At 42.5% G+C, this 22,028-nt stretch overlaps 1 protein-coding gene across 4 annotated transcripts in view; it reads left to right on the forward strand.

Moving 5' to 3' along the window:
• The window catches only part of suco (SUN domain containing ossification factor), a 53,159-nt gene extending 31,449 nt beyond the window's left edge, over nt 1-21,710 (forward strand). For 2 of the 4 annotated variants that reach the window (XM_030049029.1, XM_030049032.1), the window contains 18 exons: nt 275-386; nt 1,774-1,901; nt 2,060-2,127; nt 2,302-2,409; nt 2,509-2,614; nt 3,543-3,563; nt 3,867-3,922; nt 5,036-5,127; nt 5,614-5,679; nt 6,585-6,668; nt 9,346-9,430; nt 9,997-11,382; nt 11,548-11,635; nt 11,753-11,857; nt 14,767-14,921; nt 15,102-15,193; nt 17,478-17,533; nt 18,225-21,710. In XM_030049029.1, coding sequence (XP_029904889.1) covers nt 275-386; nt 1,774-1,901; nt 2,060-2,127; nt 2,302-2,409; nt 2,509-2,614; nt 3,543-3,563; nt 3,867-3,922; nt 5,036-5,127; nt 5,614-5,679; nt 6,585-6,668; nt 9,346-9,430; nt 9,997-11,382; nt 11,548-11,635; nt 11,753-11,857; nt 14,767-14,921; nt 15,102-15,193; nt 17,478-17,533; nt 18,225-18,800 — 3,384 coding nt within the window. In that variant the 3' untranslated portion in view covers nt 18,801-21,710. The remainder of the gene's footprint in view (nt 1-274; nt 387-1,773; nt 1,902-2,059; nt 2,128-2,301; nt 2,410-2,508; nt 2,615-3,542; nt 3,564-3,866; nt 3,923-5,035; nt 5,128-5,613; nt 5,680-6,584; nt 6,669-9,345; nt 9,431-9,996; nt 11,383-11,547; nt 11,636-11,752; nt 11,858-14,766; nt 14,922-15,101; nt 15,194-17,477; nt 17,534-18,224) is intronic. The other 2 variants (XM_030049030.1, XM_030049031.1) reach the window with 2 other exon arrangements.
• The last annotated feature ends 318 nt before the right edge of the window (nt 21,711-22,028 follow it).

Genomic DNA, 22,028 nt, shown 5'->3' on the forward strand with positions numbered 1-22,028 from the left:
CTTTTAATCTTTCCCATCCAGACTGCACATGCGTGTTGCGGTTGCTCACGGCAGGCTAGATGAGCGTCTTATATGCGTGTCACCTAGTGGCTCACTGATGCCAGTAATAGATATAATCATGTTGGTCATATTTAGGAATATTAGATTATTACTTAACAGCAGAGACCTTGCACATCAATATGTAATAATGTTAGGGACTGAATTGTACATTTGATAATAGACAGTTATGTCAACACTGAAGGAGTCATGGCTGATGCCCCTCTGTGCGTTTCAGGCAGGAGACCCCAGCCTTGTCAAGGAAATGGACCCTTCAGTGCCCAGCAAAGAGGACATCCCCACCTTCGACGAGTGGAAAAAACAAGTCATGGAGGTGGAGAAGGAGAAAAGTAAGAGCACACATAAAAATAGGCCCTTGTATGCATAGAGAGTTTAATGCCAGCAGGAACACACAGAGCCCCCTCAGACAATGCGCTTTATTAAGATCATGTTCAGATGTGGATCGACTGTAATGAGACAATTGTTTGCCGCAGTGCTTTTGTAGACAGAGGAGGCCCCCACATGTCTGTTTCAATCTATTTCTCATCTTGTTTCTCCTGTCTGTTTCTCTTCCTTGCCTTTTTTGTGCATTGTCTTACCTACTTTACTCCTTTTTTTCCCCTCCTGCTGCCTCCTCTGTTCTTCTCTCTCCATTTCTCTCCCTCTTGTCGGGCCACGTGCAGTGGTCATCAGAGCGTGTGTCTATGTGTGTTGCGTAAACTCTGCGTGCACCTCTTAGGCTACGCTTGCTTTCTACCGTGTCTAATGGGTTTGTCCCATGAATGTTTGATGGTGGTGATTAGACGGATGCACGCACACACAAATTTTAGTTCTTTCTGTTACTAGCCTTGTTTCCATCACCATATTTCTACATGCATTTTGATGTTATTCTTGAAAAAGGCAAAAAGCAAGTGTAAAGAGTTAATTCACTAAATAGCCAGAGGACGGAGGACACAATCTGCTACTGCGTGAAATGCTGCTTTGAGCAGGTGTGGTGCCGTGCATCATCTCCCTTCCACCAATAATCACCAGGCTGTTAATTTACCACAGAACTATCAAAGAGCTACAATAATTGTTCTGTTAATGCAGACCACTGATTTGTAATACTAACATCATTTTACTCTATGCAGTAAAATGCAGTAAAATGCAGCGGCGAGGGAGGGAGTGGTTTTGGGCTCTAAATAAATTTGAACTTTAACTTGGCGATGTTCTGTCATGGGGATAATCAGCATGACAATTTGCATCACGTAGTTCATGGAAACCCCCAAGTGCACTTAAAATATTCTGAACATTTTGGATTGAAACCCAGCTGGTGACATACACTCTTTGACTCACATGTTTTGATATTACAGGCATTAAACAAAGTTCATACTGTACAGGTTATTGGTTTAATAATCTTTTAGCAGTGATAGTGAATATTGACAATAAACCTTGTGTTTATTGTGCCTGTGCAGATAATGTTCTTGCGGCATTATCTGCACAGGCACAAATGCTTAATATACTTGCCAGTTTATGTATATGTAATTATTTATTTGTTTATTTATTTTTGGTCTAGTAAGTCTGTTTCAGACATGAGCCTCACTTCTCCTCACCTATTTTAAAACCTATTAATACACACTTCTGTGAGCGCAGATGCTACGCTGTGCATGTTACTTGTTTACCCTTATCATTCCACAGGAGGGTGATGGTATCAGTAACTTATTTCCTAACCTCACACTCCAAACATCTTGTGTCCAGGTCAGTCCCTCCATACCTCAACCAACGGCAGCCCACACCCAACAAAGAAGGTCCAGAAAAACTTCAAGAATAACTATGCCTCCGTTGAGTGTGGTGCCAAGATACTCTCAGCTAACAACGAGGCCAAGGTGAACACTTTTCCCAAGGCTGTTTGATGAAAATGTCGAATGTATAAACGCATGGATAAATGTCCCTGATACTGCCCTGTGTTTCGACTATTTTCCATGCCATCCTTCTCTCTCATGGTTTTTATGTGTCACTCACGCACTTCATTGTTTTGTTCCAGAGCACTTCAGCTATTCTCATGGAAAACATGGACCTTTACATGCTAAATCCTTGCAGCAACAAAATCTGGTGAGCACTCTCCCACAAATAAACTCACACACACCTCTGGTATATTTTTATGATGCATTTTTTTTTCGATTTTAGATACACTATGTTGATTCTACGTACAACAACCTCTTTGTAGCATCTGTCCCTGCCAATTCGTTTTCCCATTCATCTTTCCCTGTGTCTCACTCGCTCCAGGTTTGTGATCGAGCTCTGTGAGCCTATTCAAGTGAAGCAGCTGGACATTGCAAACTTTGAACTCTTCTCATCCACGCCTAAAGACTTTCTAGTGTCCATCAGTGACAGGTATATGCACTCCTTCTTTTTTGCACATAAACCTCACACTGACACACACATTACCTTACTCATGGTTTTTTTTTTTTTTTTTTTTTTTTATCTTTGCAGGTATCCTACCAACAAGTGGGTAAAGCTGGGTACATTTCATGCCCGGGATGAGCGCACCGTCCAGAGCTTCCCTTTGGATGAGCAGCTTTATGCCAAATATGTGAAGGTACTGCCCTTCCGTTTTGGCTGCTAGATTGTATGTTAATATTTGAAGGAGAGGGAGGATAAATGATGAAGTCATTTGTGAGTTACTTGTAAAAGGCCAAGCTAAGCCACATAGAAACATTGTGTCCTACACTAAGCTCAGGGGACCCTCCTATGACTTCATGGTAAGTTAGGCATGCCATCAGCGTTGCTTATTACTCCTCCCTTGTCTGGACAGAGAAATGCCTCTTTGTATATGACACATATTCATGAAAGAGCTTGCTTTGTAATGAAAGGAGACAGTATGGTGGTCAGACCTATTTGTTTTAACACTAAAGTTATGTTATAGTCCACAACACAAAATCACACTATTTGTTTATGTTTTGATATATTTATCAACATATCCCTCTGCTTTGTTGAACTGTCTCATCTCTCTCCTCCCCTTACTGTTGCTTAAGCTAAATGTTCACTGTTGTGTGTTAGTGTTAGGTGGTTAAACAGTCGATTGATGCTCAGATAATATTTTTTTTGTTTGTGTGGTGAGTGTGGATGTTGAATGCGGCAGCTGATTGTGTTAATTATGCTCTGTTACAATGTAATGGAGTTTGATTATAGAAGCTGATTTGTGTCTAGGAAGCTTCTAGGTAATCCGTTGTGGTTGCCACTAAAATCTAAGCGATGTAAACCTGTTATGTCTTGTTCTGATGTCTCACATCTGTCTTCAACGTCTGTCAGTCCATCCCTCTGTCTGTCTTTCTACTCATTAAACAGCTCACACGAGTATCTTGCCTGTAGATTCCTATAGAGCAACCTTCCAGCATATGTCAGCAGCGTGTTCTCATGAAAACAAAAGAAACAGATGCTTGACCTGCTTTTAGCATGAATCAGTCTTTACTGATTTCTTTCTTTTTCTCTCTCTCTGTCCCTCTCCTGTCTTCCTCTTGCATCAGATGTTCATCAAGTACATAAAGGTTAGCACTCTTCTCACTCTCAGAGGTTATGGTGCGCATGAAAATGCGCAATACACTGTAATGTGAGGTTTGGTGGTGGAGCACAACGATCACCTTTTTAATGCATGTGGAAGATATTAAGCCAGTAGAACATGTATATATGGGCCATACTGTCGATGCTTGGCATTTCTAGTGTAAATATTTCCAAGTTTTATGGAGTATGGGTTAATGGAGTGGGGATAGTTGCACTGTTGGGATTGGCTGTGTTGTTCAGTTGTGCAGAGCGGACGCTGTCATTAAACAGTTTCTCCTCATCCCTTGCAGGTTGAGCTCCTCTCGCACTTTGGATCAGAGCACTTCTGCCCCCTCAGTCTCATCAGGTAAGATAGGAAATGGCCAAGCTCCTTTCCATTTTTTTTTTTTTTTTTTTTAATATAGAACGTTCCATTACAGTTTTGCCCTGTGGCTTTCAGAGTAGCTTCAAACAGTACAAGTTTATGTGCTACTTGAATTGGCTTTAAAATAAAATTTTCACCATCTAAAACCATCACCAAGAGAGGTAGAAGCTCTCTTGGTGATTATTGGTCACATATTCCTCTCCAATTCACAAAGTGGTTTTGTGGCATTGCAAAACTGTCTTTCATTATTGTACATATAATGACTCTAAAATACAGTCACTGTGTTTCACACATTATCTGCAGCTCTGCGGCTTTTCCTGCCACTCAGGGGGGCTGGAGCCCAGCCTGCACTGGGTTCAGTTCAGCTGAACATAAAGTCAGAGCATTCAGGCTCATTATTGAGTCAGGGTGCATTTTTGCTTTTGATGATTTTATTGCAACCTGTAACTCTGGTTTCTCATGCTGAGTTGAATGCAGTGAGTAACTAATAATCACCCAAATTTGACACGCATACATTTGCACACCCACATACTTACACACCCAAGGCAGAGGATTCATGGGACTTGTAATGACTTGTGTTTAAGGTTAAAAGGGATGAATCCACCTCTTTGCAAGAATGTCACAGGTGAAATTCACTGCTGAGCCCCTCTATAGTTAAGGCTATACCTGAGCACTGAGACAAAAAAAAAACAAAGTGGTGGTGTTTTTTTTTTTTTGTTTGTTTGTTTACAAAAAGAACCAATCAGTTCCTGTATACTTATCCATAGCATGATAGCCAAAGATAGCATGTGTACTCATGGAGCTTGTAGTCATGGAGCGTTCTGCCTTGTTTTTATAGTGTTGCAAAATTTAAGTGGAACTCAATGTAACATTGATAATTGTTAATAAAATTAACTGGAAGCCCACAATCTTAAAGTTACAGGAGGTGTCCCTGCTGACTATATTTATTACATATTTGTTTGAATGTGATCTGTTTTGTGTGTATTAAAGAGCTGCTGGTATCCATAAAAGATCCCACCAGTTGTGTGGTAACATAAACACTTTGACCTTGGACATGGGTAACTGTGGGAGTGTGTGTGTTTGTGTTCACTGTAGGGTTTTTGGCACCAGTATGGTGGAGGAGTACGAGGAGATAGCGGACTCCCAGTACCCCTCGGAGAGACTGGAGTACTTGGATGAAGACTATGGTAGGATGCTGATCTGTTCAGGTCTTGGAATTATACCCATTTTGCCCCTTTTCATGCAGGGGTTTGCAAATTTCCAGGACACTGATACATCTGGAAATTCTTCAGGGTTATATTGTCCAGTTTGTTGTCCAAAGTGTCATTGCTAAATGATAGAAGAAAATGAATCAACATATCCTGTGATGAACATAGTTTTGTACTTTTGCTACAACAATAGCGTTCCAAATCAGCAAGATATATAAACCTTTTAGGAGAGAGATTCAAGCTGCATTGCTGGCATTCAGTGTAATCACCAAAGCATTTTTTGTGACTGTTGTCCATATTGGAAGCCTTACACAGTGATGCTTCCTTTTATAGATTCTTCAAATGTGCTAAAAATTATATGGTCTTTCAGTGTGTAAAAATTGTAATGTGCTGAATGTGGTACAATCTGTGTTTAATGCTGTTGCACATGTTGCCACTGGTAATCTGAGATGTGTTTCTCCTCAGACTATCCACCTGGCTATCAACCATCTGAGGACAAGGCCTCTAAGAACCTGCTCGGCTCAGCCACCAGTATGTACATTGCAGACATACATATAGAGCAATATTTACCCAGAGAAAATAACTATATGTGCCTGTTTCAAGCCATATCAAAACAGTTAACATCACCAGAAGATAAGATGAGTTTGATTGATCTCAGAAGGGAAAGTTGGCTTACTCCAGTCATTAAGAATAGGATATAAATCATGAGAATATTTTTAATATAATACATCAATAGGTTCACAGATGTATGCGGTTTACTCATTTACAAATCCATTGCATGAGCATGTGCAAATGTGCTTTGTTGGTTGTTGGCACACTGATTACTCAAGTGTGTCACCCCACAGCAAATACCACTGGTTAATATATCTTAAGATTAGAGATTTTTTTGGGGTGGGGGAGGGGCAGAAAGAGCTGAATGTTCCCTCAGTTTCTTTACTCTCACATGACATCACAAGTATACACAGACTCAGACTGGTGTTTATGTTGTAAAGTTTGGCTTGTATGGGGCTGCATATGCACACAGTGAAGCCCTGTGTTTGCAGGTTTACTGAGTGTACTACAGTTTCTTTGGTCAGACACACACAGATCTTCACAGGGGTCAAACATAACCTTAATTTTCCAGTAAAACCAGCAGAAGCACATCGATGGGTTTCCATAGTTGGGCAAGCCAGGATGACAAGATCGGAGAGGGAGAGAAGGAACTAAAATTGGCTGAAAGGCTCAGAAAGAGGTCAAGTGAGGAACAGTGAAAGGGGGTAAAGGATATTGAAGCTGTGTAGTTGCAAGGGAGGCGAGTAATAGGAAAGGAAAATAAACTGCCTGCCTGTGGTTCTATTAATTACAGTTTGGCCTGAGGCTTCTGCCTGTTCACTTACTTTCCAGGAACCTCATGCCCTTGAAAATAATTTCATTGTGTGTATTTCCTTTTCCTTTAGATGCCATTCTGAACATGGTCAACAACATTGCTGCCAATGTGCTTGGCGGCAAGCCAGGGCTTGACGGTGGAGCACATACAGAAGGTACTCATCCCTCCTCATTGCTTTTTTTCATGCCTTTTTCCATCGGCTTTGTCTCTTCATCTCTGCACTTACCTCTCTTCAGGCCAAATTACTTGTGGCCATACCACTCCAGGCTGCCACCAGTCATCAGTCAAAATGTCACTGGCTAGTAGTCAGTTCTGTCATGCTGGCCAACTGAGACAGCCAGGTAGCCTGTCTCAGCCAAATGCCCTGTCAGCTGATTGAACATAGCATGTGGCACTGGCAATCTGTGAGCTCTAGGTAGTTCCAGGCAAGTGTTAGGGCATTGAGTGTTTGGGAACAGTGTGTAAGGAGCTAGCTATTAAAGCCAAATTAGCTGTCACAGAAAATACTGGAGCGACAGGAGGCAGTTTACACTCTCATCTAAATTTGGTGTTGTTCAGGTGTCAGTTCATGGTTTCTCATACCGGTATAACCACATTAGATTTGCTTAGTTGTTTGTTTCACTGCTGCCACCTGTAGCTGTTCACTTTGGGAATTAATAGCAATCTGCTTTTAGCTTCACACCATATTTGTCAGTTTTTATACAGTCGCAGGGTAAGTCTTTTTGGCAACCTGAGGTGGTTGCATTAGACTAATTTCTTGCTCCAGTGTGTTTAAAACTTGAAATCTACACGTATTTGCTGTCCACTGCCCTTCATCCTCTTTCTCCTTTCTACTCCTCAAAAGCTACATTATGTGCATTCTTGGAACTGTGGTTTCCTATGGAGAAGTTGCCCCAGACTCAGTTCTGTAAATAACTGAATTTGACTAAAAGGTCCTCTGTGGAAGAAGTGAAAGTGTACAAGTGCTGCCATCTTGCAGGCCATTTACCACTGTGTACTTTTCAGAAGTGCCCTATACACAGTACAAGTCTTATTCAGAGTGTCAGAGCTGCTTTGCAATTATTTTAATGACTGATCAATCTGTTGATTGTTTTCCTTACTAATCGATCAGTTGTTTGGTCCATAAAATGTCAGAAAATGATGAAAAATGTTTATTACAATTTCCCACAGCCCAAAGTGATGTCCTCAAGTGTCTTGTTTTGCCCCAACCAATCGCTGATGTTTAACTTATTTTCACAGAGGACTAAAGAAACCAGAAAATATTCACATTTGAGAAGCTGGAATCAAAGTAAAAGATCAAATGATCATCAAAATAGTTGGCGATTAATTTAATAGTTGGCAACTAATCGGTTGACTAATCGTTGCAGCTCTGGTGTCAGATGTTATAAGAAACTCTGGTGGATGCTTTCTCCCTATTCTTTCTCTCCCTATTCTTTCTCTTAAAAGAAGAAACTGGTATTCTGCCTGCTTTGTTCTTTGAAAAACTCCAAACCTTATCAGAATGGAGTATCAAAACTAACATAACTTTGAACGGTGAATAATTTTCAGGTAAACGTTAAAACATGCTTCTGTAATTGATTTCAGTTAACATGAGTCACCCATCCTGGTCTGAAGCCATATTATTGTGAAATACTTGTCCTGGATGTTTATTGATTGGTTAACTGACAACTTTGGTTCAGCCAAGTGATTAGCATGCATCATTTCTCTCTTCCTCCATGTGCCCACAATGTGTTCAGCCCCCTCCCCTTTTCTTTTCTGTTTCTAACCACTGGCCTGCTGAGTTTGACGAAGCCCAACATCTCTTACCACATATTGTTTAGATTAGCTGGTTCTAAAACTGGGTCAGGTTTTTTTTTCTTTCTTTCTTTCTTTCTTTCTTTCTTTCTTTCTTTCTTTCTTTCTTTTTTAAATCCTTCTCATAAGTGTGAGCATATGTACATCATTCATGTCTGCATGCCTGTGTATATGTGTGTGTTTTGTGAGGAAGCCAGATGTTTATTTGGCTGTTGGCAGGGGTACTGCAGCAGGATTTCAGCAGAACTGAGGCTATGTGTTGTTTTTTTTTCTTTCTCTCTCTCTCTGTGGCAATGAAGCTAATGTTATTAAACTGAGGGGGGTCTGTGACGCCATGCCCCCTCCTGGCTCTGTGTACCCCACAGGGGGTGGAGTAGCCTTACCCAGATTTACTCATCTGTGCAAAATAAAGGGAAAAATCCACCCCTTACTTAGATTTCACGTGGTGCTTACATGCTTATATGATCTTGCACAGTTTCTGTTTACATTTCTGCATATGTGAAGACTCCTTACAAGAGATTGTTTTTGGAGCTCAATAGGAAATGAAAAAAAGGCTAACTGTGGAAAAATCACCATGAGCACTCTGTTTTCAGAGAGACGTGTGCAGTTTTTTTTTTTTTTTTTTTTTTTTTTTTTTTTTTTTCAGAACTGGCGTTGCCAGTAAGAGGAGCAAAGTGTGGTTCCATCACATTTTCAATTTAACTTGACTGCCCGCACAGTTGTTGTTATGATGGTTCAGAGGTTCGTTTACACCCACAGAATAAGCGAGGCAGAGCGTGTGGGAGAGAGAGCAGATCTAACTGGACCAAACTGGTTGACAGTACTTCTGCCTTTTGCAAACTTGGGCCTGCCAACCACAGAATGTTGGCAAAGGTTTTTACTTCTGCATTGTACCTCTGACAGCCGCAAGGGGTTTTGCAGAAACATGCTGCTGCCAGGTTTTGTGGCTCTGTGTAATCTTAGACTGCTCTGTCACCAGGAGTTATCAAAGTCCTGCTCTGAATTGGTTTTGTGTTTTTTGTTTGCCCAACTTCTAGCCAACTCCTCAGCAGAGGCCCAGAATGAAACAGAGGGGAGCACGGAGGTCCTTAAACCCACTGCAACCTACAGTGGTTCTTCAACGTAAGAGAGACACACAGCTAATGCAGCAATTAGTAGTACTTACATAACTATGTAGTTAGGTACGTGTTTTACATCGACTACTGTACATCGAATTCTTGGAGTTATTCTTGTTTTGGCATATCAAAAGGAAAAAAAAAACATTTTGGCGTACTCTAAATCAAACAGAAGCCTGGATCATTCTTCTTTTAATGGTAAATATTTGTAAACAATATATTATGTCCTGCTGTTAAACAACAGTGAAGTGGTTTTTCAGTGTCCTGGGGACCCACTTTTCCCCCATGGATGCTTTGTTTAGATTTTTATAAATAATATATATATATTTGTATACTGCAAAACTTTTTTTTTGCTTCTGACTTTAAAGTTTATCTTCTAAAACTACATAAGGTACTTTTTTTTTATGTAAATGACATTTACCTATCATACTAACACAAAAATACAAATATTTAGAATGGCAAAAAATTTACTTATGAATAGTCTCCAAACAAAATAAATTGAGACACAGTCAAATACAACAATAATTCCTCCATGAATATCATGCTAAATTATTATGCATTTCCTAACCTCAGACTGGAGACAGCTGAGCCGGGCCAGCCTGCATCCCATAAGGATACTGACTTGTCCAGAGACTCTGCCACACCCTCCCCCTCATCTGACGACTCCCCTGAAGACAGACAGATCGTCACTCTTGTGGAGGAGGAGGAAGACGAGGAGCCCAGACAGTCTACTGTCACCCTGATGGAGGAGGAGGGAGAGGAGGAAGAGGAGGAGAGAGAAGAGCAGATGAGGAGGGAGGCGAGGAGGAGACGGAGAGAGAGCCAGGTGTACTGTCCTTTCTCCTCTCTCTCCTCCATCTCACTGTCCTGCATGGCCACCCTGCCAGAGCTGCTGCAGCGCTGGTGTTCAGCGAGGCTGGCCAAGGAGAGGCAGCGCAGCCTCCGGCGGCGGCAGCTAAGCACTCAAACACAGACCCCCACTGATGCACAAACACCTGCCCTCACACACACCCCGTCACAAGTCTCTGTCCCCGTCTCCACACCCACCCAGGAGGCCCTTCCCCTCACAGAGAAAGTTCCAGAGCCTGAGATGCCTCTTCAGGGCCAAAATGAGATGAGAGCCTCTGCTGAGGTGCACACCCCACACACACATCCCAGCACTCACACCCTTGACGCACAAACTCCAGAGGCCCAAATTCTCCTGGAGCCTAGCAGAACCTCCACCATCCCCCCTCACAGCTTCTCCCACACTTCCCTGTCCCGGCCTACCCCCATCCATGAGGAGAAGCCACTGCCTCCCATTAAAGACGCAGCCCTGGACCCTGTTCACACTCCAGCTCTCCAAGGGGTCTCTGTCCCAGAGACACTACAGGCCACCAGTGCCACCCCTACCCTTACCTTAAGCTCTCCTCTGCAGCCTCTTACCCCCGAGACAGCCTCCTCTCCTCAATTAGACATTTTGCTTCCTTCTGTTAAGGAGCAGCCTGTCCAGCCCCTTCCCCTGGCCTCCAGACCTGCAGACCCAATCCCCCCTCCCACTGAACTACACACAGCTCTCCCACTGACTGAAACTCACACAGACACTGTAAAGTTTGGAACAGACAGCGGAGACTCTCAGAAACACAGCCTCAAGGCTTCCCAGACCCACGGGGAGCAGGGTGAGCCACTCACCCAGGCCGGAGAGCCTCATCGGGGGGAGGACGTGGTGGACGACCTCCTCATGAGCTCTAGCAGCAATGGGAACATTCACCGGTCAGCCACAGACTTCTATGCAGAGCTGCAGAATGGAGGGGATTATGGTGGTGGGGCACTGAACGGAAATGGGGCGTTACTGAATGGGGGAGCGGTGCACGGCTCAAGCCAGAAGGAGAGTGTGTTCATGAGGCTGAACAACAGGATCAAAGCCCTGGAGATGAACATGAGTCTGTCCAGCAGATATCTGGAGGAGCTCAGCCAGAGGTGAAGCCACTGAACACAGAGGACCTTAGAATCATGATAATAACAGTAGCACTTAAAGCAGTCATGACTTATGTTGGTGTACCAGGCATTTAGAGTTTTTTTTTTTTTTTTTTACGCTGCTGCAGAGTATCTCATAGTCTGGGTTTCTTAATTTGTGTTGTTTAGATACCGTAAGCAGATGGAAGAGATGCAGAGAGCATTCAACAAGACCATCATCAAACTGCAGAACACCTCCCGCATTGCTGAGGAGCAGGTCAGTCAGAGCTAGAGAAACAGAAACCACTGACAGTCACGTGAGCTAATGGAAATATTTAGTAATGGCTAAACAACTGTTGTGTTTTGCTTTTCTGTGTCCGTTGTGCATTTTCAGGACCAGAAGCAGACAGATTCCATTCAGGTCCTGCAGAGCCAGCTGGAGAATGTCACCAAACTGATGCTCAATCTCACTGCGACAGTCAGCCAGCTACAGAGAGAGGTAGCACACATGCTGCTGTTACAACTCATTGTTGAGAAAACGCTTGCACCATAAAGGTTACAGACGACAGGTTGAAACTAAGGGTTTGCCCCTTTTGCAAACATTGAAAACTGCAAAGGGACAGCAAGGCCCTCTTTTCATTGGTGTAATATTCAAAATTATTAAGTGTAGTTTCAAGATAGACTGGTAATTTAGCATTGCATTATGTACTCCATCCAGGGAAGAGGATGAGGAAAACATGGGTGAATAAATCTAGAGGGCTGACCAACACTGAATTATGCATCACATCCAGTGTACCAATACCGTGCCTGCAGTGTTTGTATTTCGAACACATCAGACAGACTCACCCCGCCACACCCCTGCACACACACACACACACACACACACACACACACACACACACACACACACACACACACACACACACACACACATAATAATTCTTGATCTGCCACCTGAGGGACTTTTTGTTGGATGCCCATGTTTTGCTGCTGTCGAACTTTTGAGATCTACCCTTGGCTGACATGGTAAAGTTAGAAAAAAATTTTGGCCTGCTGGTCACAGCTTACAAACAAGATGTTTGGAGATTGTAAAACTGATTTGTTTACTGTCTAAAGCAGTGAGACACCAAGGCACAGCAGGATACATACACAAGAGAGTGTCATTGAAAACATTTGGGCACGCCAGACTGAAATTAAAGGAAATTAACAGATACTGAGGCCAGACAGAGCTGCATGAAAGAGCGTCATTGGAAACATTTGGGCACTCCAGGCTGGAATAAAAAGAAGAAATAGTAACTGATCTGCACAATTCAAAGGTTAAGTTGAATAGGGAGACACTAAGACATTAATCGTCTTACAGGGGAAACAAAAAGCAAAGAGCATACAAATCATAGGGATTTATGTAGCAGAATTTCTTTTTATTGTTGGCAAATACTCCTGCACACTGTTCACTGGGGCTCGTGAAGCCAATTTAAAAAAAAAAAAAAAGTGTTTTTGTGCTGTTACAGAGTTACTGGGAGAGGAGGTAAAGCCAACATTTGGGTTGATGAAAATAAAGATGTGAGGAATGATTGATTGATTTGTCCATTGCTATTCTTATAACTTGAATTTGATTTGACTAGAAGTGAACTAAAAATGAGAGGATGTGAAATAATCCTTCATCTCAGGTCTTGCTGCTTTTTCAGATTCCAAATTAAAAACTTTGGGTTGCTGGATTTAAATTTTCCCGCCACAGGTCACATCTGTGCCAGAAAGATCAAACAAAACTTCCTCAGTATCAAGCAAAAACACATTTGAGTGAGAAAAAAACACTGAATCAAAAAATGTCATCTCAAAAGTAAAACTTAGAACTGCAAGCAAATTAATGGCCTTTTACATTATATCCTGTATTTTACAGCTCCTTTCTCACTGATCAGACTTTTGCCTTCCCTGTGGGCTTTGCAGTTATGCTGCCAGCTCTCTCCTTTGCACTGTCGTAATTTTTGTTTACAATCCTGGCACAAACATCTCGCGTGGGTGGGTAGTTTCAGGGGTGCGTCCCCATTGGCACAAATCTTATTGCATAGCTTTACACCTGTTCACCACAGTTGTGAAGAAAGGTGTGTGAAATTAGCTCTTTAATTTGTAAAACATCATGAATAAGAGACTAATTTTGTACATAGTGGTGACTAGATGTATGGCACGTACCTGCTTTCCTGCCTTTAGCTTTTTGTGCTCAAATGTGTGTTGGAAACTGCAGAAAAAGACTGGACACTCGGTCATTCATGGACAGGGTAGATGAATTTGATACAACTGAGAGGGGTATAGATTGAATAGGGCCGTGAACATATTAAGACCAAGAAATTCACACAAGTCGGCTATCAGAAAATTATTTACATTCATGGCCAGATAAAACAGGTCTGACAACTGTAATAAGAAACATGCTTTCCTCTTTTCCTCAATATACGCCAATTCCAAACATATTTTTGGGTCATTCACAGAGCTGCTCTTTTCCAGCCTGTGCTCCAGCTGAGGAGTGAATTTAACACGTTGTACTCTGTGGCTCCAGGGAAGCAGTCCTACTGACCTCTTTTTCCTTCAATATAAAGACCTGATATATAAAATGCATTTACTTAATGCACTGACCTTTTTGGCTGAGACAACCTTCATGTGTAGTACCTCTGAGAGGACATTTTCTTTGAGCCAAAAGATTAAATTGAATTAGAAATGTGTAGGTATATGAAAGATAAATACTTTTGGAATGCTGAGAGGCAGGCTCGACTGTCAGCACTTGCCATCATCAGAAGGAAATAAGACTAGATTTAAAATCCCAAAATGCAGAGGCTGACTGTGTGGTTGACCACATTTTTATCTAAAAAGAAAAGGGGCTGCAGTTAGTCTTACATTTTAGGCATTTAGCACTCATATCTGGAGCACACTGCAATAAGTTCAGCTTCACAACAAGCTATAATTTCTGGGTCATTACTGTTGCAAGCTGTCAGGAGTTCAGGAAGAAGACACATTTTTCATATCTAAAGTATGACCTGTAAATGGTGTTTGGCACTAGTAAGCTGAGGTGGTTGTTGTGTACATGTGTAGCATGTACAGCCCTCGGCCTGCTGTTTGATTTCATATTGTTGCTGATATAAGTAGTCTGATCTTCAAATCGGTAGCCTGTCGAGACATGAATCTCACTTGTGTTCTTTGACAGTAATTTTGCTTGGTAGTTGAATGGGTGGATTAGATTTCATGTGATTGTGTTCTTGCTTGAGAACGGGAACTGTAGCCTAATTGCTCATTACAATATTGTGTGTAGCTGCTGTGAAAGTGGGGTCTCTGCAGTAACACCTTGCTAAAAGTCTAAGCCTAGCCTGTAATAAAGAATACTGCACTGCAATTCACTTTGGTTATTTTTCATTTCCTGTCCAGGTCTCTGACCGTCAGAGTTACCTGGTGGTGTCTCTGGTCCTGTGTCTCTCCCTGGGCCTGCTGCTGTGCCTGCAGTGCTGCCGCAGCTCCACTCCCAACGCTCACACCAACACTGCTGCCCTGCCCAAGAGTAACCACTACCCCAGCCCCAAGAGGTTAGTAAACACACACAGGCTCTGCGTTTGAGTAGAATGGTTTGCATCATTTCCGTAGGTCACTTGTTTGCTTGCCTGGCTGTTATTTTTGTCCTGTTGTGGTCTGTGGGGGGTAGCTGAAGTGCTAGCACACTGTAAATGGCACTTGATGAATGTGAGTGTCTTGTCTTTTCTTGTCAGATGCTTCTCCTCTTATGATGATATGAGTCTAAAGCGCAGGGTCACCTGTCCGCTTGTTCGCTCTAAGTCGTTCCAGCTGTCTTCTACAGAAGGTAAAGGTCCCTCGCACATACACACATTCTACACACTTCTGTCCTCCAACCTGCCTTCACTGTTTTCCCATGTTCTGTTTTTCCTCCCTCATCTGTCATTGTAGCTTTAACCTGCACAATGCAGTTTCAGAGACTATTAACTCCTGAAGCCACTGTGAGCTTTTTGCAGACTTTTAGTCTTTTTGATATAAACAATACCAACTTGTGTTGACCAGCCATGTTGCTGTTATAAGGTATTTTTTTTCCCTCCTCTCCAAAGTTTGTTGTCAAAGTCCATGCTGGACTCAAGCTCCATGAAGCGAGTGAGTGCAACAATCGAGGCAAGTGGTGGCACTAAATTAAAAAGGCCACATTGTGAGTTGAAAAGAGAACATGATAAGAAAAGGAACTAATTTGGATGGATCATGGATCAATGAAGGACTCGAATTTGAGCATTAGACTTAACTGTAGATACCATGCGCTATGAGTGTGCAGGCTCAGAGCTTAGCAAAGTTTGCCTTATGCTTGCCTCCATACTGTTGTGTCATATTGTTTGTAGGGGGGAGGGGGGCATAGGTCCACTTTTATGAATCCCACTGGGCAAGATATTGAGTTCTGGCAAGATATGTCCACATGGTTAGGGTTTTGGTTGGGTAAGGGCTTATGCCAAGCTTGTTTTAGCTAACAATTTTTATAACTAGTCACGTTGCAGGGGTATCTTGCCCAGAACTCCAGTAGGATCAATAACACAACAGGGATGAAGGGAGAGAGAGGAGTGGCTTTGCTGCAAACAGTTTTGACTACAGACTTGTTGCTGCTCTCATCTAGTGGTGATGCAATCGCATAGTGCACGTTCAAGCATCAAGACTCAAGACACCACAGTCACAGCCCCATTAGTGACAAATTGCATAGAGCCTTTTATTCTCCCTTGGCTTGTTTAGGCTATCTGAATCAAAACATCAGAGCGTAAGCTTCATGACTGTTCATGTCGAGCTCTATTTCATAAAGGACTATACCTGTGATTTTGAACGTTTGACCCATTTATTAAAATTGATTCACATTTTGTATTGCAACAATCCATTTTGCAAATCATGCAGGGGTACTAAAGATTTGACTACATATAATCATTTGAATATTTGGGAACAGCCTCATTATAATGTGGCTAACAAAGTCATAACCATTCAAAAACCACAGAGCTGGTAATTCACTGTATAAAGCATAAATGTTAACCAGAGCAGTCAGTAGTGTAGCAGGGCCGATGTCTGATATAAAAATTTCAATATCTTGGGTTATCTGGGTTGGGTTTACCAACAACAGAACTCTTGAATTTGATGTTTTTTTGTGGAAAATGACTGCAGTCCATTGTTGTCAAACATCTACTAAACACACCACCACAAGGGCTTTCTGATCACTCTGCCCTGTTTCAGGTCATTAAAACACAACAATACCGCTGTGTTAAGGAAAAATAATGGCAATGTAGTTATTACGGTGATGGTGAATGCTGGTGTGAAGATTTGAAGTTTCTGAAAGTTAATTTTCATATCAGCATGAATGGAAACCAATGGCCGGATAAAAGGTAGGAAAAGTGATATCAGAGTATAATACAACTGTTCTTCTGGAAAAGATCAGCAGAAATGTCAAGTCGATATACGTTTTGTGGATATTACACTAAACGTGCAGAATCACTGATATGGTCCTGTAACCTCTCGGCATCACTTCCTTTCTTTTCTTCTTTCACATGGTTTGTATTTGTGTTGCTTCCTCCACATGGTACCGTTCTGAGTGGTGTTGGCAGTCTCAGGGCCGGAACTGTAGCCACACATGCCAGTAGGGAGTGACTGCAACAAGCAATAAAGAATAAAGCCTTTCACTCATGAAACCTAAACCTCTCCCTGTTGCTCATTATCCCTCTCTTGTGTGTGTGCGTGTGTGTGTGTGTTTGCCCTTGGGGCGGAGAGGCTGTCATTGCAAGCTTGTATCCACCTGCAGGCTGAAGGAGTTTATTAGTAGAGCACAATGCTTTGCTGGCTCACAATGGACATTTGCAAGTAGTATAAAAAACAACACAAGGCTTTTATAATCAGTAAAATATGCTAATGTAGGCTAAGCTCTAAGAAATTAATTTTTATATATTGCATTCAGTGTTAAATCCTCTGAATTTACCTGTTTTCTTTACCTAAGTGAGGCTACAGTTAGAAAACGGAGTCTTGATACTACTACTTGCAAGGTCGTTTCATGCTTGTTACATGTATGTATTCCTGTTTCCCATTCCATCATTAACCTGGCCCCTTTCTCCCCTGTTCAGTAGGTCCAGATGACTTGTACATTGTAGAACCTCTAAGGTTTTCTCCAGAGAAAAAGGTACAGTGTCGATTCCACCTGCTGCTGTTGGCTGTGACGGCCATCTTAAGTGCTATGTGTTCTGGTGTCAGTCTGTCAGTGGGTTGGAGCAGGGCTGTGTCTCAATGCTGGGGGATGACTTCTCTCTGTCATTGATATCTGATGTCAATGGACATGAAATAAAATAGAAGGGCAAAGTATTTGACAGAAGGAGAGGAAAATGCAGCTGCTGAGGAACATTAAAACTCAGCCCTCATGTCACCCCACTACAAAGAACTGACGTTTCTGTTAACCACTTCTTTGCTGACACTGTGGATAAATCCTAGCACAGCACAGCACTGGAGGGTCAGTTGTGAACACTTTGTTCACATATTCACATCAATAAAATTTTTCTTCCAAACCTTTTGTCATACCTGTAGATTTCATCACTCTCCATTAAACTCTCCCACCCTTCTCTGACCCGTTTGTGTGACCACTTATGAGAACAAATGAGACTCGCTCTATTTCTAAAATGGATTTAAAATCAATGTTTGTGCTACGTTTTTTACTGTTCTACTTAATTAGAAGAGCATCATCAGTCGGTTCAAATAATAATGGTGGGACAGTGTCTACCACAAAGGTGGTTAATGTGGCTTTAAATCATTAGATTTGTAAGGTTTCTTTTAACCTTTTTTATTTATCATTTGCTCTCTCTCTTATTTTTCTTCTTCAGAAAAAACGCTGCAAGACAAAGTCGTCGGACAAGGTCGAGACTGTGAAGTTGTCCGACCCCTCTGCTCCGCTCACTAATGGGGGTCTCAAATGTAACGGCTTCCACCCCTGCCTGCCTCCCCCACCTGTGCCCGTGGCCCCGCCCTCTACTCCTCCTCCTCCTCCTCCTCCTCCCCCTCCCCCTCCTCCTCCACCTCTCCATCCCTCTGTGGAGGAGGTGTCATCGCTGTCCTCCTTCTCCTCCAAGGAGTGTCCCTCAGAGACCAGCAGCTGCAGCTCGTCCACCCACTCTGAGGAGTCCTACACGAGCCGCCTCCCGCCTCCTTCCCCCATCTTCTCCTCCTCAGGCCTATGCAACGGTCACGCCCTGTCGCTCGCCCTCCACCAGCCCCCCGCCAAGTCTCGACAGGAGAAGCGCTCGGTGAAGCGGCGGAAGTCACGGCAGGCGGAGCTGCAGTTCCCCTCCGTGCCAGGGGGAGGCGTTGGCTCTTTGCCCAGCCTGCAGCAGCTGATGAAGGGAAACAAGGAGATCAGTGTTGGGACCATAGGAGTGACAGCTGTCACTGGACATGTCTGAATACACATACACACACACACTTTTGATCACTGTTTGCGCAGTTCAGTCACTTGTACCCAACTCTGTATTTGCACCCTCACACAGACTATATGGTAGCAGACCCGATGGGCATAGTGAGGAAATGAGGTCTTGCCACATCTCAAAAGAACCACATTTCCCATGAGCTCCTGGCGCACCGTGGAAATGAAGTGGCTATGGCGACGGTAGCTGAGCATCATCCACTCTTTGAAGACGTCTATAGCCCCTCCTATCAGAGACCTGTTTACGGTTATGTGCCTTTATATCTGTTCTAGACCTTTTAATGATAAAACATAAAATTCAAAGGATTATTCATGTTTTTTTTTCAGACAGAGAGACACTATGGTGGGGAGTGAAACATTAAGACAAGTCAAACCCATTTGAAGTGTGGATGGGCTGTTTTCTACTGGATAAGCACATTGTTCCATGACCCACCCCCCCAACCCAATAATTAGAGCACAGAGAGGAGGGGTGCTAGCTGGAGTGAATCCCAACTCTTGTTCCCTACGTCAAAGGGGGCCTCAAGAAGTATTTAGCTGCTCTGCTAGGATGAAATCTGTTATGAGAGAACTGTGGAGCATGACTACTTACTTGTCTTGTCGTTCTCATTTTCCCTCTGTCCTCATTGCCATCATTTTGTGCATTCTGTCTGTTGTTCTAACCTAACACGAGTACAGTTGTTTTTACGGGACCAGGGTGTTGAGCTTTCACATAGACCGCTCTTTTTCTCTGCCAGACTATTCCAAGCCACCCGTCAGAGCTGAATGAAGAAAGGCATTCAGTACAAAGTTAATCAGTGAGAATGTGGTTATGTTTAGCATCCCACTTTAGCCCACACTGCAAATACAATAGCAGCAGTCTTGAAAATCCTGCCTAGTTTACAATGAAACGCTCATCCTGTCGATGGAGGTTGGGCTGGGCCCAAAAACCTTGTCCGTGTATACAAACGCATATCCACAACACGTGAAGAGAGGTTGTGTATTATTGGTAGACACTGTGTGACAGGTCAAACAGGGTTAAGCAGACTAGAGGCCAGTTCTGTTTTTCTTCTTGTTCTCATCCATAAATAAGCCGTGCTCTCAGCTGATGGTTGCCCTTGTGGTCGGGCTGATTTATGCCTCAGAACTGTACGGATGGGAAGGGTTGTCTCTAAGGGCACAATGTAAGAGCACATGTCTAGCTGAATGTTTACAGAATGTCACTCACACTACTGAAACCCTGCAGGGGACACAGAGAGACCAGTTTTATTTATCTATTTATTTATTTAAATTCCACAGATGTGTCCTGTATATGAACTGTACAGTGCAGGTCCTGGCCTCTCAGTCTCCCAGTCCTGCAGTGTTGTAGTAGTATGTCCATGTGAGCTTGTTACATAGAAATAATGCAATAAAGTACACAAAGAGGTACTGATGTAATGGTCATGGTGGATGGCTCATCCACACTTTAGTTTTATGTTTTTTTACATGTTGAGTTTCTGTGATTTATTGTTTGCTGCAAATGGCTGGATAGCCTGGGCTCTGAAGCTGTAACACCCATCTGTTTGCCTCAATGCTGCGCTACAACTTATATATCCAACAAAATAATACAGTAATATTTTTAAGACTATGTCTTCAAGGGTAATGAGGATTACCAGACTGCTACTTTTGTATGGTTTTTAGAGATACTGAAGTAGTGGAAAGGGATACTGGGCTAAAGTCAGGATGGTTGTATATTTTTGTCCTTCCTTTGTTGGAAGGCGAGCTGACTGACTTCACCTCATCCTGTTCTCACCAGAGAGAGAACCTGATTGACCTAAGATAGCATTCATTTTAAAGCTATAAATGAGTATATATGATAAGTTAGAGATATGAAGAAGGGGTATGAGTTTTTTTTGTTTTTTTTTTAACTAAGGAAAAGCAAGCATCTGATAGTTTTTGCTTCTGTATGCGATTTCTGACCAGCTCTGTCTGGTGTAAGGCTTGGTAAATGGATTTTAGACTGAGACACTGAAAAAAAAAAAAAAATGCAAACCAAAACTCTACACTCCTGTTAGACTTTAATTACCTCTGCTGACCAACCTCCAGTCCCCTTTTCTTTTTTCTGTTCATTTGTCTCCACCACAGTCACCTCTGACCCCCACTGCATGCATTTCTTAGTGGCTGTGGAAAGAACTGATAGAGTACGCCTGTTTTTTATTAACCACTCTAGTTCCCATTAGGAGACTGAAACGCTTTACTGTTCCACACCCCTGCTTTCCTGACTAGCCGCTTTTTGGTGTTTCTTAACTCTCGCTCGCTCACTCATTCATTCTTTTATTCACCTGTCATGTTCTTTGTCTGTTTGGCCCCACCTTGAGTGAAAAGTTGTGGTTTCTGAGGAGTAGGACATGAGTTGGTCGTCTTGAATAAAGGGAACGCAGCGAGGACGTGCATGGATTGGAACACTATTTTAATGTGACTGTATGTTCCCCACACCCAGCAAATCATGACCTTTTTTTTTTTTTTTTAAATGTGTATGATCTTATGTTTGTGTGCGAGTGTGTAAACCTGTATGCATGTGAGTGAGGTTCTTTGTTGCTCTCGTGTGTTTGCCTGTGTTATGAGAGAGACTACTCTGAATCCGCTTGTCCCATAACACAGTGAATAGAGAGATTGACCCTTGATGAGAAAGCCCAGGAGCTCAGTGTGCACTTTGTATAACTCCTCATGCCTTTTGTTGTTTTTTCTATTCTACCTTGTATGTCAAGTGCTGTCTTTTCAGGCATTTCTTTTATTATTTTTTTTCCTCTATCTCTCTGTGATTATTCTGAAGAGCTGCACAGTATTTTTGAGCGGGAGTGAGTGTAACTACAAAAAATGTAGTGCCATTAGAAACTGTGAATTTCTAAATAAAACTTTTTTTTGTTGTCTTTCATTTGGTCTCTGTCTTGTATTCTGTCTGCATATATGGTAACAGTGCAATACACCAGGTTAAACATGGCTTTTAAATCTGTCTAGCCTGTTAAGTATGGGTATAGTATGGCCAGAATATAGGGTGGTTTAAAATGTCAACCAAAATGGGGAGACAATCTATAAAGGCAGATATGACTGTTCTACCTGCACTGCATGATAATGCAAACTAACGAGAGGCATTTGAACAACTTATTTACTTATTTCCTGGGGCTTAAACTTGAAAGGAACAATCTGAAAACAGGCCTACATACATTTCTGAGGACATTTAAAGGGTGAAAAC

This window comes from Myripristis murdjan, chromosome 4 (genome assembly GCF_902150065.1).
Source record: "Myripristis murdjan chromosome 4, fMyrMur1.1, whole genome shotgun sequence".
NCBI lineage: Eukaryota > Metazoa > Chordata > Actinopteri > Holocentriformes > Holocentridae > Myripristis > Myripristis murdjan.